Raw genomic sequence first — 18,488 nt, 5'->3', positions numbered from 1 at the left:
CTCCAGGGCCAGTGCTCTATTCACTGCACCACCTAGCCACCCCCCAGGCAATTCTTATAGAAATACTTTCAGATTTCTGACTAGAATTGACTGACAAAGGACAAATCCGTAGTTCTTGCATCTTGTGGGCTGAATGGATCTGGATCTGCATACTGGTTAGCACTTTTAACAACCTATCATAAAAATGGTTAGTGGTTTCATTTTCCACTCGAATTGTCTCCTGGAATTTACTCATTATACCTCTAATGATTCTCTAGCCTGAAGCAGCCTGGTGTAATCAAGATTATCAGGACTCTCTTCCAGGTTCTGTAATGGCCAATTTAGGAGACACACAGGGCCAAGGCCAGTTAATTCAGGAGGAGATAGGATCGGGGTGGCAAGGCAGCGTAGTAGCCAGCGGGCATTGCGGGGGAGCAGAAAAGAGAGGAGGCAAGATAGGACAAAGAGAAGAAAACCCCAGCTTCGTCAGGCATGTGCCGTCAGAAGAGGCTGCCCCGCAAAGTGATACTCTCTCTGGTTTGAACGTTTGCCTCCCCTCCCATAGCTGGCCAACCTTTTCATTTTCAGTACTCAGAGGTACAGAGCTGAAGGCAGAACAGATCGTCCGTCAGCTGAGTCTCTTACAGCTCCTATAAACCTGTTGTGTTCTTTTTTATTCCCAGCTGCACTGAGAGTGTTCCCTAGTCCCAGGCTGTAAGAACTGTCTCTAAGGAGGTTCCCTTCAGTATGCTGGTCCTGGATCCCATTACTGAGGGACTGCTCCTCCTCTAAGAGGAGGCTTACATTGGCTCAGAAGGAGTCCCACCTGAGGCAGTCTTCTGTAGGGGAATCCTTAGGCAGGAAAATTAACTCAAGTGCTCCGTGGGGTTCTTCAGAGACGTTGCCCTTGGGGGCCAGGATCCTCTCTCTCTCCTGGCTGGCTCATCAACTATCATGAGTGAAATGAGGTAAATCGAGGAAACAGAGTTAAAGCAATGTGATATATTGGCCAGGCGTACAGTGGCAAAACAAAGCATTCCAAGGCCCCTCAGCAGGCACAAGGACCCTGAAGAAAGATTACAAGGGCTTTTATAGTAAAGCACAGTTGCTGTTTTAAGACTTTCTATTTTTAGCTTTAGGAACTTTCCGGTACTTGATTGGTTGTATCCACCTGTTAATTGGTTGCCTCTACTCGAATCCTACAGGCTATCTAGAGATGCAGTAATAGCTGCTTTCCTTGAAATTACATGATTTTCAGAAGAAGAAAAAACTAAACTTAGCTCAGGGACATAGAACTTCACTTCAGCAATTATACCAAATGTCAGCAATAATACAAAATGGAATTAATTTGATCTTCTGAGGATGATATGATGGCTTACTCTAGACCTTCAACTAAAAATTTTATTAAAACAGTAAGGGGTAAGATACAAAATGAACCCATAAAAATCATTAGACTTTGTGTGTATTACCAACACAATTCAATGAGAAGGGTTAGAAGAGAAATTTCATTCAAAATAATTTCAGAAAGCTTTAAAATATTTTGGAATCCAGCTCTAAAGACAAATACAAAAATGTGTTAATATAGCTACAGAACAATTCTTTTGCAGAAATAAAGACAGTTTTGAACAATTGGAGAGATTAATTCCTCATGATTAGTTCAAGTCAGCGTAATAAAAAACAATGATTATTCAACACCATACCAATCAGACTATGATAGGGTTACTTTGTAGAGTTAGAAAAAGTAATAACAGTTTATCTAGAGTACACATGCATAACATATGGGCCATGCCCTGCTTAACCCGCCCTCCACTAGTCACTATTGTGCCCATCTTGTAACTTGGCCGGTGGGTTGCCTCTGTAAACTCTCCTGTTTGTTACATGATCCGCAGCAACCATTGCCAGTCTGTCTCTAGTCTGAGGAGCAAAAGTTTTATCTTTTTGCTGTGTTTTAGGTCATTACTGTCATTAAACAGGCACAAAGTAAGTGCAGCCACATGCCAACACAGTTAACACCCAGTATGTGAAAAGCAGCAACAGCACAAGGGTTTCTCCTCTCTTGCTGCATGGATACTCTGCAAGTTACATGAGTGTCTGGTGCACTCTCCAAGGTCAGACATGAGTGTTCAGTATTTCTTTAAATGTGACCAGTTGCTGTGGAGATTTTTTTGGTTCTAACATTAAAGTTTTGGGGGTGACTTTGTAAAATGGGTGCTAGAAAGAAACAAAAGATCAAATCAGAAAACAGAGTGTTTAATCTGGAGTAGACAAATAAATACTTGTTTACTTACACAAGAGACAAAATATCCTAACTTACTTGCCGAGAAGTAATATCCATCCATTCCGAAGGAATACGGTCTTCCTTGCCATTTCGAAACAAAACATCCTGACTTAAGCAAATTGGACACCAGTGAAAAACAAATTAAAGCATGCAAATTATTGAAAAATGTCAGTGGGTAACAATGGTTTTTCAAGAAAGTAAATGCAGGAAATGAGGCGCCTGCTAAGGTTAGTTTTCAAATTTCTAAAGAAAATGCTTCTGGGAAGTCTTTTACTGAAGGTGACTTCATAAAGAAGTGTTTGCTGATAGTAGTTTCTATATTATGTCTAAATTTTAAAAAGTCTTTTTGAGGAGTAGTTTAGTCATTAATTATACCTTTACTTGGAAATTGAACCACTAAAAACCTATCTGTTCTAAGAAGTTTAGCCTATTTTAATTTTGGCCCCTACCTACTGCCAAGTTGTGCAGGTCTGATGTAGAAGAACAAAAAGGCAAGAATCTTAGGGAAATTATGATCAAAAAAGTAGAAGAAATCCTAGCATTACCAGATCTCAAATTGTTCTACAAAGTAATAATTATTAAAACTATTTGGTACTATTAATGCAGTGTTGGTGGAGTTGTGGACTGATCTAACCATTTTGGAGAACAATTTAGAATTATATTCAAAGGGCTCCAAAACTGAGCCTACCCTTTGACCCAGTGATACCTAGATCTGTATCCCACCAGGGATAAAAGAAAAAGGGAAATAACCCATATGTACAGAAAGATTTATGGCCACTCTTTTTGTGGAGGAAAGCATTAGAAACTGAGGAGATGTCCATCAATTAGGGAATAGATGAACAAGTTGTGATATATGATTGTAATGGAATACTGTTGTGCTAAAAAAGATGACGAGGAGTGGTTTCAGAAAAACCAAGAAAGACTTATATGAACTGATGCAAAGTGAAGTGAGCAGAACCAGGAGAGCATTGTACACAATACCAGCAATATTGTAATGATCAACAGTGAAGGGCTTAGCTACTCTTATCAATATAGTGATCCAAGACAGTTCCAAAGGACTCATGATGAAAAATGTGATCTACCTCCAGAAAGAACTATCAGTGCAGATTGAACTATATTGTTTTTTACTTTATTTTACTTGCCTTTTTTTTCTTTTGCAATATGGCTAATATAGAAATATGTTTGGCATTACATCACATGTATGAGTATCATATTGCTTGCTGTTTCAGTGGGTGAGAGAGGGGCCAGTTATGGAGGGGGGAAGATTTCTTGACCAATAAGCAATAGAAAAGATCACAAGAGATAAAATGGACAATTTTGATTACATAAAATTGTAAGTGTTTTGTACAAATGTAGTCACTGCCATTAAAGTTAGAATGTAAATAAATTAAAAGGAGAAACTTATTTGATAAAGGTCTGATATTTGAGGTATATCAAGTATTCATTCAGTAAATATTAAGTACCTATTATGTGCTAGGCACTGTGCTAAGCTCTGGGGAATACAAGAGAGGGAAGGCACTGGAATTAAGATGTGTTGGGGAAGGCTTCTTGTAGAAGATAGTAATATCCCACCTGGGACTCAAAGAAATCCAGGAAGGTCAGTAGTCAGAGAAGAGGAAGGAGAGTGTTCCAAGTATAGAGGATAGAGAAATGCTCAGAACGAAGAGATGGAATGTCTTGTTCATGGAACAGCCAAGAGGCTGGGGCCACTGGATCAAAGAGTATGTTTTGAGAAATAAGATGTAAGAAGAAGACTAGAAAGGTAGAAGGGGAGCTAGGTTATGAATGAATTCACATGCCAAACAGATCATTTTATATTTTTCTGGAGATAATAGGAAGTCACTGAAGTTTATTGAGTAAGGAAGTGACATGATCAAACCTATGATTTAGAAATATTTCTTTAGTAAATGAATGGAAGATGAATAGGAGTAGGGAGAGACTTGAGGCAGGCAGACCCACCAGCAGCGTATTGCAGAAGTCCAGGGACGAAGTGATGAGGGCTTGCACTAGAGGGGTGACAGTTTCAGAAGAGAAAGGGGGCGTATTTGAGAGATGTTGCAAAGGTGAGATCAGCAGGCTTCAGTAGGAGATTGAATAAGGGGGGGGTGACAGTGAGGACTCCAGAATGACTCATAGGTTGTGAGCCTGAAGGACCAGAAGGATGAGGTTGCACTCTATAGCTCTAGGGAAGGGGGAGGGCGATGAGGTGAAAAGGTTTGGGAGAAATATGATCACGTCTGTTTTAGATGTTTGGAGTTTAAGATGTCTACCGGGCATACAGTTCAAGATGACTGAGGGGCAGTTGGAGATGCAAGACTGGAGATCAGCAGAAAGTTTCAGATAGAGTGAGAATCATCAGTATAAAAAAGGTAATTAAATCCATAGGAGCTGATGGGATACTTAAGGAAGTGAGCAATTCAAATGTATAAGAACAAGAGCCATTCCCCAGTAGTTAAAATGGGAAGATGATATAATCAGGTCATTTTTTAAAAGTTAAAATTATGCTTTAAATTACAAATACTAAGAGAAATGAAAATTAAAGCTAAGGTTCTACTTCACCCTCATCATATTGGAAAAAAATATTTTAAGTAAAATGACAATTGTTTAAGGGGCTATGGGGAAACAAGCATACTAATGCATTATTGGTTGAGCTGTGATTTGTTCCAGTCATCTTGAAAAACAATCTGTAACTATACACTGAAGATCACTAAACTCTGAATACCCTTTGACTCAGCAATACCACTACTAGGCTTAAATACCAAGGAGAGAAAAGAAAGAGGAAAAGGACCTAATATACAAAAAATATTTTAGCATCATTTTTGTTATAGCAAAGATCTGGAAACAAAGTGGGGAAAAGCTGAACAAATTATGACCTATGAATATAGTGTAATATTGTTGTTTCCTAAGAAATGGCAAAAGGGGCAGCTAGGTGGCACAGTGAATAGAGCACTGGCCCTGGAGTCAGGAGGACCTGAGTTCAAATCTGCCCCCAGACACTTAACACAAAAACCAGCCATGTGACCTTGGACAAGTCACTTAGCCCCAGTTGCCCTCCAAAAAAAAAAAAATGAAAGAAATGACAAAAGGGAGAGACTGGGAGAAACCTAGAAAGACTTATGTGAATTGATGCAGAGTGAAGTGAGCAGAACCAGTAAAAAAAAATTCCTATAATTTCAACACTGCAAAAGAAATTAAAGACTTGAGAACACTGCTCAGTACAAGAAACAGTGATGTTTCCAGAAGACCAGTGACAAATCATCTTTACAAAGAAACTATGGATTAAAGGTGCAGAATAAGATATAACTTTCCAGATACTGACACTATGTAGATCTCTTTTGTTTGACCATACTCATTTGTTACAAGGTAGTATTTATCCTCTTCTGGATCGCTGCTTTATTGTGGTAGAGTGACTTGTGTAGCTCAATGAAACCGTGAGCTGTGTCATGCAGGTCATAAAGGAGAGTTCTGACAAAATGTGATCCACTGGAGAAGGAAATGACAAACCCCTCCAGTGTCTTTGCCAAGAAAACCCCACGGACAGTACAGTTATGCCTTCCACATTGTGACTTTCTCCCATCACAGTTGTTGGCAAAAGAAATTACTGTAGTTTTTGTTTTTTAATTTCTTTTTTATACAGTATTTTTACTTAACATTGACTCACATGTAGCCTATGAGCAAATACTTAACCCAGATTTTACAATTAGTTACTGTAAACAGCCCATAAAAGAAAAAGAAAAAATTCAGACTTCTTCTCTGGTACAAAGGAAGGACCAGAAAATTTTATACAGATTTTCCAGATTGGGGGGTACCGTGCCCCTAACCCCTGCAATGTGGAAGGGATAACTATTAAAGATATGAGATCAGAAAATGAGCCCTTCAGGTCAGAAGGGTCTGTTGTGTTATGATCTAAAGGATCACAATGAATCGGACATGACTGAATAACTAAACAACAAAGCAGTGTTTATTTGCAAGGGATAAGAGGGGAGCTTTGTGTGTTGTAATTGTAGAGTAGTATTGATGATGTGAAAGCAAAAAAGAAAGAAAGAAAATGAGATTTATAAAATACACAGAAGAGTAGAAAGAAGTTCAGAGGCAGACAATCAGTGCAATATTGTGATTCTATTCATTAAAAGAAAAACAAACTACAAATAATTGATTCATGTTTTCACATACAATTCTCTTACTCTTCTTTGTATAAGGAAATAATCATGCTTGTTGTCCATCAAGTTCATAATTTCTTTTTTTAAAAAGATGATTTCAAGATTTTGCTTCTAGGTTATAATACCAAAAATAGAGATAAGTCCAAAGGGAATCCTATTTATAGAGAAGTATAATGTTTGTATTTCAATGTGTTAAGGTCAAAGTAATAAGAAGACTTAAAAAGATGAGTGGTTTCATCATTTCATCATCTATTGGGACAAATTATATTCCTTTCAGAGTCTTTAGGAGTTACAGTGAAAAATCAGAAAATACAAGGGAAATAATCACCTAAAGTTCAGATTAGGTTGTTCCTCAGTAACAGAAACTAGTCAAAAGACTCATACTTGAAGCCTTACTGCATTTACAAGACCTTCTAGCGTTTGCACTTTGTTGCTGAAGCCTTTGAGAAGCCAGTGCCACCCATTTGCTCTGTAATAAGGTATTAGTCTATACTAAAAACAGACATCCAATTGAAAATGTCCAGCAGTTAGGTGGAGATTCATGGTTGGCTTAAAAGAGTAATTAGTACTGGTAATGTAAATACCAAATCTTACATCAGTAAGTTTCTGCCCAACCTAAGCAAGAATGTGTTAACTTGAGAAAACAAAGACATTTGCAGGGTTTTTTATATAGACCTAATGTTCTTTTTGACCTTTTTGCTACTGACAGATTAATTTATTTCTAGTTGTTAGCACTATAAGTCTGGCTCCAGATACAGGCCTTACTTAAGGAGCCAAGTGTTGCTGTTGTATGGACCCTGTTATAAGAGATGCTATTTGCCCTGCTTATTTCAGTTGTCAGTATGATAAAAATCCCAAAAGTTTTCCATCCAGATAATAATAATATAGCACCTATATACATATGTGGTGTTTCTCCCAGCTGATTGCAGACTCCTCAAGGACAGGAACTTTTTTGGTTTCTTTGTATCCTCAGCACTTAGTATAAGACTATGATCGTTGAGTGATTAGCTTTTGGTATGAATGGCCCAGGAGCTTGGACTAAAATTACTGATTGTCAGAAGCATTAAGTTCAGCAGATAAACTAAACAACCTACATCGTCTCTTTTTCAGGTTGCTGTATAACTGCCATGATGATGCATCCAAGTTTGTCTACCTTCTAGCAAAACCCAACTGCAGTTGTCTAGAACAAGAGGATTTTATTCCTTTACTTCAGGTACATTTTGCTTGCTCATGAAAATGGTTTCCATTTCTATAAAAAGGTGGTTAGGGGGTGGCTAGGTGGCGCAGTGAATAGAGCACCGGCCTTGGAGTCAGAAGGACCTGAGTTCAAATCCAGCCTCAGACACTTGACACACTTACTAGCCGTGTGACTTTAGGCAAGTCACTTAACCCTAATTACCTGCCCCCCCAAAAAAAAGGCAAAAAAAAAAGGTGGTTAAAAATAACTACAAAGTATATTTGTTAAATCCCTACTAAATCCCTACTTCACCACCTGCAGTCATACAGAGCACTTCCAACAACCAGATGTTAAACAAAAAAAAAAATTTAGAGTGGTCAAATAACTCAAAAAATCCATATACTTAACTCACTAATTCATTTGTGAGGGACCTATGCGCTTTTACTCTTATTTGATACACATTTCTAACCACTTTAGTATTTTGGTTTCTAAACCCACCAGAGACTAGGAACAGCATATTGAAAGAATAACACAAGTGGTGGAGAGATTGATAACTTGTAAACTCCTTTTACTCAACTAATAAAGTAACCTTTCAGTAACTGAAAAGCCTCTGCTCCAGATTTTTTTTTAGGACATACTGAAAAACCATCCCTAAAAATAATCAGATCTCTGTTATCTGTAAAAATGAAGGGAAGCAGTGATGGATAACCATGAATAGAAAATTATCATTTACATTTGACTTTGGAATGGTTTGCTAGACACAACATGTCTTCTCATGCTAGTGTGTTTTTTTACAGGCCATCTCCAAGGGCCTGTATTGCACTGTGTCCTCACTTCAACTTTTTTAGAAACCATAACTACCTTCAAGGCTCATCTTCACCCTACCTTCTATATGAGTCTTTTCTTAATCTCTGCATCTGCCTCTCCCCTACCAAAAAAGAAAAAAAAATTATTTGTATTTACTTTTCCCATCTATACAAAGCTCTTTTGGCCAGACTAGACTAATTTCCTCCAAGTTAAAGACTGTGGGAGTTTTATTTCTATCAGGCTGAAAAGAAAAAACTGTTATCATGGGATCAGAACTGGGGGGCAGAGCTTCTGGTACAGAGAGAGTTTATAGGGCTTTCTGGAGAAGAGATGAGAGGAAAGTTGTCTGTCTACTTGCTACTGTGCACTCATGCCAACTCTCCTCCTGTTCCTCTAAAGAGAGTTCTTTAAACTCCAGCTCTACCAGAAGATCTGCCCTCCAGTCCTGATCCCACGGTGATAGTTCTCTTTTTAGCTCAACAAAAATACAACTCCCAGGGTCCTTAACAACGTATGCCTTCTCAGAGGAAGTTAGTTCCAACCTTACTAGAGAATGGTTCCACAAATATCTTCATTCAGAGATCCTTACCCTTATTTTATACACATTTCTTACCATCTTGATTTTTTTTGGTTGCTATTGCTATCACAGATTAGCAGCAGCACATAAAGGTAAGGTAGATGGTGAGAATAAGAAAGTAAATATAAGCACACTTTATCAAGTTTTTGATGTGTTAACAATCTTCAATGAGGACCCTAGGAATAAGTTCAAAAATAAAACTGTTGTTCGAAAAAAGAAAGATAATGTAAGCAAAGTCTTTTTTTTTTTTTTGGCTCCTCTTAATGGATGGTCGCTAGTTCACAAAAATTTGACACATACAAATGTCTAACTGCTTAATTATTCTTTCAAGATTTCTTAGTGTCTCCAAAGTTAGGGAGGATAATTATTATAGTTGGATTGTTCCTGACTTCATCTTTAATTGTTTCTGCCAAAGTCTGTTGGACTAATTTCCCTGATATGACTGATATGAGAAAGGTAGTGCGGTGTAACAGAAAGAATGCTGGACATGGAGTCAGGACGACCTGGACTTGAATCCTGTCTCAGATAGTTATTTGCCCACAGTGACTCTGAGCAAATCACTTAACATCTGTAGCCTGTTTCGTCAGGAAGGAGCTGGATTTGATAGACTGTAAGGTCCATTCTCAGTCTTAATCTGGGTGCTATGATCCTATAATATATGATTCTGTGACCTGGCCCTTGTTCCATAAAACATGAAAATCATATTTAGATCTTGAAAATGCTGCTGATCAGCAAAAAATCAACTAGCAACTTAAATTACTAAGTGATGAGGAAAAAAGCTTTTTTTCTTATATTTTGCTTGGCTTGATCTTTTTAGGATGTAGTGGATACACACCCTGGCCTCACGTTCCTTAAGGATGCTCCAGAATTCCATTCCCGCTATATCACTACGGTAGGTTGATTTCTCATTTTTTTCACATTATCAACCAGTAACTCAACCTTTAAGGTACTTATGAAAAGAGTAACAAACATAACAAATGTTTTAAGTGGGAAGAAAGTATAGTATATGACTAAATTCATCATTTATTTTATCTCTTTCATTTTAAAATCTTCCCAGTACTTGAAAAGATGTTCCATCTATAGTGTGAAACTATTGCCAGTAAAAATGAGAAATCTTACCCAAAATTGCCAGTGAATAATCTTAACCAATTTTTGCCCGTCTTTGAGGTAAATCTAATGTTGTTCCCTAAATATTGATACTTCACTGAACTTGGACATTGTTAAGCAAGAAAGAAGAAATTATTCAGCAGGACTGTCTAGAAAATGTTCTGACCCATTCAAATAACATCTTCTCCATGAAGGTTTTTCTGAGTCAGCCATAAGTAATTTCTCTTTCCTCATTATCTGTCATGGGATTTCTTGTGTACTTTTTAAATTTTAGAGCAGAAAAGGTTAGTTAGGGTTAAGTGTCATTTGAAGTAAGGGCACGAATGCAGACATGCATATTAAGTACTTCATAGCACATTTTTATTACACTCTTCACTTTCACAGAGATTCAGTTTTTAATGAATTAAGTATCTTCTGTATCCTGACAAAGACAAACATGACCCCCATCCCCAGTTTAGCAAAATGATAAAACACATAAACAAGTAACATTTAATTAATCATTTAGTTTTAATTACAAATGAAGGCAAATAGGCATCAAGTTCAGGAACAAAATAGGTGACCTCAGAGGACAGTGCTTAAAGTCATGTGCTTTAGTTCTGTTTTGCAGACCACATTTGCCTAGGTGGATAAAGTCTGGATCTCCCTGCCAGGCAGTCTCCTTAGACTTGACAAGTTCACTTGCCTCCCTCAGTTTTTAGGTGGAGCCATTTGGAATAAACTGTTACATATTCGTTTTTCTTCTTTTTGCGTGCACACTTCTCTTCTTTTCCATGTATATAAAACCATATCTGAGCCAAAAATGCTTTTCTTTTTTGTGCCCAGAACATTTTGCATACATCCTAATGAATTCAATTCAGTTCTACCTGATATAGTAATCCTTTCTATCATGTCCCTGAAAGGTCATCATCCAGCCTCTGCTAAAATATTTTCTGGAGGAAAAAAAAAAAAACTACTGCTTCACCAAAAAAAAGAAGAAATCCATTCCACTATTGAGCAGTTCTAGATGTTAAAAGGTTCTTTTATTGAGTCAGAGCCTGCCTCCCTATGGTTTCCACCCACTAGGACTAAGCACTTCTGCCCTCCATAGAAACAAAAAGCAAATTTATTCATTTTTCTTCCTTGGAACCTCTTCAGATATTTTAATTCAGCTCCAAAATTTCTCTTTAATCTTCTCTACAGGCTAGACCTCCTTTAGGATGTTCACCTGGTTCACTGTTCTTAGAGAGATTTCTGTAAAAACATATTTGTTTATTTAGAGGCTTCCCCTTTTCTTTCTCATTGAGGTCATTCAACATTGTTTAGCAAAAATTGTATTTTTTTTAGAATCTCATTCCTCTTGAGCTGTACCCCCTTTTAAGAGTCTCACCTTTTTTTCTGAAGTTTTGAAATCGGTTTTCCAAAGGGCTGTTAGATATTTGCTATTTAACTATAAGAATGTTATTTTTTTTTCTCCTCTATTTTGCCAAGTACTTGCACTTACCTGCCTTATTGACACTGGTTTCCTTCCTCCTCTCAGAATTTTTTCCTTTCTAGGTACCTTCCTAGATGTTTCTGTTTTTACATTCTAAGAACGATTTTCTCTCTCTAATAAGTCCTTTTACCCATTTCCTCCAGCAGAAAGGTCAGCTTGCATTTGCAGAAACTATAAATGGAGATTTGTAGATAAAAACACAAATATAGTATATGGCTGTTAGTTGCAGCAGCAGTTCCTTTGTCTTATTTCCTGGTTTGCTAGGTTTTTCTAAACCTGTTTGCCAGAATTCTTTTCACAATCACAAGAACTCTTGGGAAGGATCTCTAAAAGCCTGCCTGTCTCCCTGCCATTCCTCAAGCTACTACTCCCCTCTCCCATGCTTCTAATAGAAGCAGTCATCAGTTAGCAGCTGTGGTTGGTATATCTTCCATAAGTAATACTTCACTATATGCCACTTAACCTTTTCCCACAGGCATTGTGTACTCCTATTTACAGTAGCTTCTGTTTTCCATATTAGTAAAAGATTTTACCAGAGTTTTTACCGTATTCATTAATCAGAGGGGAGCCACCTAAAATATCACCTAAAGCAAAAAATCTAGAATAAGCAGAAAATCATGAATAGAAACAAAAGAAAATTGAAAATTTCCTTTTCTGAATTCCCAGTAAACTGCCAAATGAAGATATTATTTAGACAAGACATTCTTAGAATACAGTAATACAAGGAAATACTTTGTTCAAAAGAAATAAGTCTAAGAAATAAGGCATAAAGGAGGGAGGTAATAGTCCTGAATGTCAAGAAGAGAAACAGCTGTATAGAAATATGCAATCCTGAGCCTGAAAGCATAATAGAGAGTATTTGTATTGAGAGTACAAAGGATAATGGAAGTACTGCGATTGCAGAAAGATACTATAGACCACCTAGCTCTATAGAGGATATGGACGGTGTTGCCCTGGTACAGATTACAAAATGGACACATAGCAATGATGGGAAATTTCAACTATCCAACCATCTCCTGAAAGTTTAATTCTCTTAAAAACAGAGCATCTGGGGTGGGGAAACTGCAGAATTCAAGTAGACTTTGTGGACACTGGTCCCACTATGGCCTTCAGGGCACTGCGGTCAACATGTGAAATAGTGGATTTAATGGAGGCTATGGGAACACTTCCTATGTAAGTGGTGGCTACATGCAGCCCCCCAGGGGATTTGGCACTCCTACTGCTTCTCAGGATGAAAAGAAATCAAGAACACGAGCCCAGCACATTGTCCCTTGCACCATATCACAGCTCCTTTCTGCCAGCCTGATTGATGAAGTATTTAAGATTGGAGAGATTGAGATTTCACAGGTTACTATGGTGGGGATAATCCTACAAGCAGAGAAGGCACCAACTAACATTGTTTATAAAATAGATGATATGACTGCCGCACCGATGGATGTCACACAGTGAATGGACACTGATGACACAAGCAGTGAGAATACCATGGTACCACCAGAAACCTATGTAAAAGTGGCCGGTCATCTCAGGTCTTTCCAGAACAAAAAGAGCCTGGTGGCATTTAAAATTCTTCCTCTAGAGGACATGAATGAGTTTACCATTGACATCCCGGAGACCGTCAGTGCCCACATGGTGCTGAGCCAATCCGCCAGCCCGCCCTTGGTAGGAAGACCGTCTCTCAGCACTTCTGGAACAGGGGATCCAGGAAGCTTTGGAGGAAACAACTTTGGTGGGAATAGTCTTGTGCCAGCCAATGGCCTCACTGTAACCCAGAACCAGATGCTGAATTTGATTAAAGCTTGCCCAAGGCCAGAAGGAATGAACTTTCAGTATCTCAAATCTCAGCTCCACAACTTAAATGTGTCTGTAATCAAGCAAGCTGTTGATTTTCTCAGCAATGAGGGACACACTATTCCACTGTAGAAGAGGACCACTTCAAATTCACAGACTCCAGTAACTCAACTCCAGTCCTGTTTTCACAAGAGCCTACACTCCCACCATGCATCACTTTGATCTAGTAACTTTGACAAGGTTTTCCATGGATGCTCTCCCATGCCCCCTTGGAATTTCTGCTCCCCATCTCCCTTGGATGCTCCAGTTAGCACCAAGTATACTTACCAGTCAACTAGCAAAAGCTTGTAGGGATGTTTGGACTTGGTGGGGGGAGACCTGAGAGGAGTGGGGGGGAGGGGGGGGGTGGTTCTGGTATTTAAAAGAGGCTTTGAAAGCTTTTATCTTAAAGCTTCCCTCCCTCAGGAGAAAGTGGGCAGGCCTGGATGTCCTGGGGCCAGCCAGGGAGGCCTTGTTTTCGGGGTGTGGCTTCCAGTTGTACTGCTCACTTCCTCAGGCACTGGGTGTGTGCCTGTGGTAGGAAAACGGCATGATGCTGAAGAAAAGGGAAGATCTTTAGGTAGGGTGCAAAATAAACATGTCCTGATCTCTGGTTAACATTAAATAAAAGAAGTGGCGGCCAGGTGGCTCAGCGAGTAAGAGCACCGGCTCCAGTGTCAGGATGACCTGGATCAAATCTGGGCTTAGATACTCAGCACCGCACCCAGAAATAACTGGCCATGTAACCTTAAGCAAGTTACTTAACCCCAATTGCTAAAAAAAAAAAAAAAAAAAAAAAAAACCTTAAATAAAAGAAAAAAACAGAGCATCTGAAAAATTCTTGTCCTCCTGGCAGTTTCACCTCTCAGAATAGAGAAGCAATGAGGGCGGCCAGGTGGCGCAGTGAGTAAGAGCACCGGCCCCAGCGTCGGGAGACCCGGATCCGTTCTGTCCTCAGATACTTGGCACTCACACAGAGTAACTGGCCGTGTAACCTTGAGCAAGTTACTTAACCCCAGCTGCTTTAAAAAAAAAAAAAAAGAATAGAGAAGCAATGGATAAATTACTATTCTGTATCGCATTCTAACCAAGAGGGAAGAATCAGTGAGTGGTGTACAAGTGATGAAAATCTTGGGGAGGAGGGAAAGTGGGGAGAATGCCCACATCATTTTGAAAATCATAGTTGGAAAGAAACATTCTTCGTAGTCAAACATATTTTAGATATTAAAATGGACCTCAAAAGGTTGAGAAAACAGTTAAGCAAGATCCCAATGGCCAGAGACTCTAAACAGAAAGAAGCAAGATAATGAAGTTCAGTGGTTCCCAGAAACTAGGGACTGAGGAGTTCAAGGCAAGGGCAAGGAAGGTGAGGAATTTAAGAGTTATTTCCAAAAATCCATCTCATTAAATGGTTTGATATAAATACGCAAACACACCTCCATAAATAATGTTTTACATATATGTTTAACTTTTTTAAATGATATATACATGCTCTTGTGACAAATATTTTAATGCATGAAAGAATTCATACTAGTTTTTTATCATATTTTCTTAATCAGTAAATAACAGTACAATTACTGTAATGTAGGCTTCTTAAAAAAAATTATTTTAAAAAGGGATCCTTATCCTTAAAAAGTTTGGGAACCACTGGTATAGTAGAAAACATACTGGACTGGGATTCAGATGACTTGAATTTGAGTGTCACCAGCTCTGTGTACCTTAATTTCCTCACTATGGAAAAAGATTAATAACTCTATTCAGTTCAAAAAATATTTATCAGTTACCTACTGGCTATATGTAAGGTGCTGTATTTGCTGATAGGATACAAAAAGTAGATATGGCACAGACCCAGATCCTCAAGAAACTGTTCTAATAGTAGAAAAGAGAGTACATAAATGATTTTTTTTTTGCTTTTTGGAGGGCAATTGGGGTTAAGCAACTTGCCAAAGGTCACACCACTAGTTTTTTTGTGTGGTAAGTGTCTGAGGTCGGACTTGAACCCAGGTCCTCCTGACTCCAGGGCTGGTGCTCTATTCACTGCGCCACCTAGCTGCCCCTACATAAATGATTTTTAAGACAAGAGAACATGAAATAAGTACAATGAAGAAATCCAAGAAACCAGCATGAAAAATTTTAGGCAGGAATGATCAAACTCTCATGGGGGAGGCAAGTAAGGGCTAAATGGAACTTTTCAAATTGAACTTCAAATGATGAGCCTCTGAGAGGCAGAGAGGATTCCATGGGTAATGCTATGTACAAAGACACAGAAGTGAGAGAAGGCAGAGCAAGCCTTCAAGTAGAAAGTGAGGAGTTCAATTTGACTGGAATGTGGAATATATCAAGAGGAGTAGAAGGAAAGGATACTGTAAAGTCAAGATTGGAGCCAGATTATTAATAGCAAAGAATTTATATTTTACTTGATGGTCAGTGGGGAGAAAGGAGAAGATGGATGTTGCAAGAGGAAGGTTAAGAGTTTCTAGTTAAAAGGAAATGGAACACTCATGGGTAATGATGAAATCTAGTGTGTGACCATCATTATATGTAGCTGAGGAGGAATGAAGGAGTAAGTCACAAGATTTAAGAAGACTGAGGAATTAGGAACTTAAGGAGTTAGAGAAAGCGTCAGTAGGAATATTGGAGGCCCCTGGTATAAAGGAAGGAGTAGTGGGGAGGAGAGAAAGATGGTGAACCAGGTACTTATTTTGCCAAGAAAGGAGAGAGGAGATTTGGGGTATACGACCAGCTACAATCATTTATATTAGGTAGAAAGTTTTTATTGAATTCAAATGAGGAGAGGTTGCTAAGTGATAGAAGCAAAGGGAGACCCTGGAAATGGTAGTGGGGAGCAAAGAGTAATCTGACTTCTTATCAGAGACCAGTATGTCCAAGGCTGTGGGAAAAGATATAGCCAGTGCTGAAAAGAATGACTAAGGAAGCATTATTGTCACAGGGAAGCCAGGTCTCAGTAAGAAAGAGCAGATATATGAAAGAAATGGGTCAAGAATGGGTAGAGGGGAAAGTGAGGCCATAATAAGATTAACCAACTAGGAGAATATGGATCAATCTAATAATAAAGTCATGATGAGGGCAAAAATAGGCATGACAGAAATAAGGGAGTGGAAAGACAAGATAGGGTAATTTCAGAGTTCAGAATTTTCTGTTAGCCTGATCATGAGGTAAAGAGTGCAAGTACTCTGGCAAATGAATGAAGTACAGGAGAGATGGAATTCATAGGAGTTGAGGTATTAAAGAAACTGTTAGTTCCCTCAATAAAATTTAAGAGTAACAGAATGTCCTAATGATCAGGATCCAGCAGAAGAGAGGGAGGGAGAGAGAGACAGAGAGAGAGAGAGATGTGGATTGATGTCAGAGTGAGGGTTAATTAATTTTAGATATTAAAATAGACCTCAAAAGGTTGAGAAAACAGTTAAGCAAGATCCCAACGGCCAGAGACTCTTAACAGAAAGAAGCAAGATGATGAAGTTCAGTGGTTCCCAGAAACTGGGCACTGAGGAGAGAAACCCCTCCTCCAACATATTTGGTGAACCCCTATAGAGGAGTTATTTGAGGAAGTGGACAAAGAATTTCACAGAACAGGCATATATAATTGGGTTTTCTTCACTGTGGAAAGCAGTACCTGTATGGATAAGATCATTGATCCATTGAAGTACTGCTCATAATCTACCATTTTTCTAGGTAAGATTTTACAAATTAGTTTTTATTCTAATACAGTGTTGCCCTTGACTTCTACATTTATTTTCTTGTCAGAAAGAAGCTATTTGCTGGCAAAGAAAGTTTCTAGGCTATTTGGGGCTCTTTGGTTATTGATTTACATTAGTTAAAGTTTTATATGGGAAATGGTTACAAGCTGTGTCAATAGCTATTCTTGTATCCATTTCCCATTTTTGACATCTCCAGCTTGTTTAAATAAATAATCTTAGAGTGCCTCAGTCACATATCATGTCTTCTCATTCTTAGTTTTCTTCTACTTTGACACTGAACAGAGTCGGTTCCAAAAATTCTAAAACAGTATTAAGCTTTAATTGGTTTTAATAGCTTAAAATAGCCCTAAAATTTGGGGGGTACCTTGTGTTTGAAGTTTGCTTTGTGGGATTATACCATCTCCTCTAAGCAACTGAACTTTATCTTCCCCCTTGTTCCATACGTATCTAAAAAGAGGATCTCCCATGATACCAAATGACCTGGGGTGTAAGATTTGTATCTATAAGACCTTTGGCTACTAAGATAAAAATCATAGTGCCCAACGAAATATAAAACTAATTAAATTTTCTTTTCCCTGCAACTGTTAAGGCACTGCTTCTTTTGAGTCAAATGGGAATCAGGTAGATTCAGTGGATAACAATTTTTCTCTAGACAAAAAGCAGGTGTGGTATCTTCCCACCTTTTTTATACCCCTCCTTGTACCCACAAATTCAACCCCCAGATAACCCTCCTCTGAATCAATGCTTTATCCCCAAACTCCTAATCAAAGACTTGTTTATAACTATACTGTTGCTTGGAATCATGATAAAGACTAGGCCTGTGATTTTGTTAATAGAATGAAACATGGATGAGAAAATGCTCTTAGCTAATGTAAGGTAGCACCTTATCTAGAATTTATAATCTTAGGAACTGTCTAGAGCACTAAGGGGTTAAGTTACTTGCCCAGGGTCACACAGCCAGGCCATGTCAGAAGCCCGACTTGAACCCAGGTTTTCCTGGGCCAGCTCTCTACTCTGTCATGCTACCTCCTATTGCTTAAAATGTTTAATTCTTATTAGGGAGTTCACATTTTCATATAAAGATACTCTTGAAGACCAGAAACCTTCAAAACACAAAAGGCATGAAGCACAATAGCTGAAGAATGTACCCCTCATCTAGACTGCCACCTACGAATAAATAGATATATTCTTGTTAACAAATCTTCCTCTCTACATTCATGACTTAGGCATGTAATACATGTATGATGGATAATCTAGGACATTAATTATGTAATAATATGGGAAAGCTAAGCATTCGATTTTAAGATTTTTTTAAGATTAGAAATTACTTTGAAAAAATTAACTAAAACATTCAGTTGGGTTATTTCATAGGACATCCTTTAA

General features: G+C 38.3%; 1 protein-coding gene and 1 pseudogene across 1 annotated transcript in view; both read left to right on the top strand.

The window, feature by feature from the left end:
• The first annotated feature begins 311 nt into the window (after nucleotides 1-311).
• Nucleotides 312-18,488, top strand: part of PPP2R3A (protein phosphatase 2 regulatory subunit B''alpha) — a 69,136-nt gene continuing 50,959 nt past the window's right edge. The window contains exons 1-3 of the mRNA XM_069063928.1: nucleotides 312-501; nucleotides 7,476-7,630; nucleotides 9,796-9,870. Of these exons, the coding sequence (XP_068920029.1) occupies nucleotides 312-501; nucleotides 7,476-7,630; nucleotides 9,796-9,870 (420 nt within the window). The remainder of the gene's footprint in view (nucleotides 502-7,475; nucleotides 7,631-9,795; nucleotides 9,871-18,488) is intronic.
• LOC138142854 (replication protein A 32 kDa subunit pseudogene) lies at nucleotides 9,880-14,179 on the top strand (annotated as a pseudogene).

The sequence above is a fragment of the Petaurus breviceps genome, unplaced genomic scaffold, assembly GCF_028583685.1.
Source record: "Petaurus breviceps papuanus isolate PSGF00001 unplaced genomic scaffold, PetGlider_PUasm1.0 90604, whole genome shotgun sequence".
NCBI lineage: Eukaryota > Metazoa > Chordata > Mammalia > Diprotodontia > Petauridae > Petaurus > Petaurus breviceps.
Note: the sequence above shows the minus strand (reverse complement) of the source record. Positions and strands in the feature narration are given on the sequence as shown.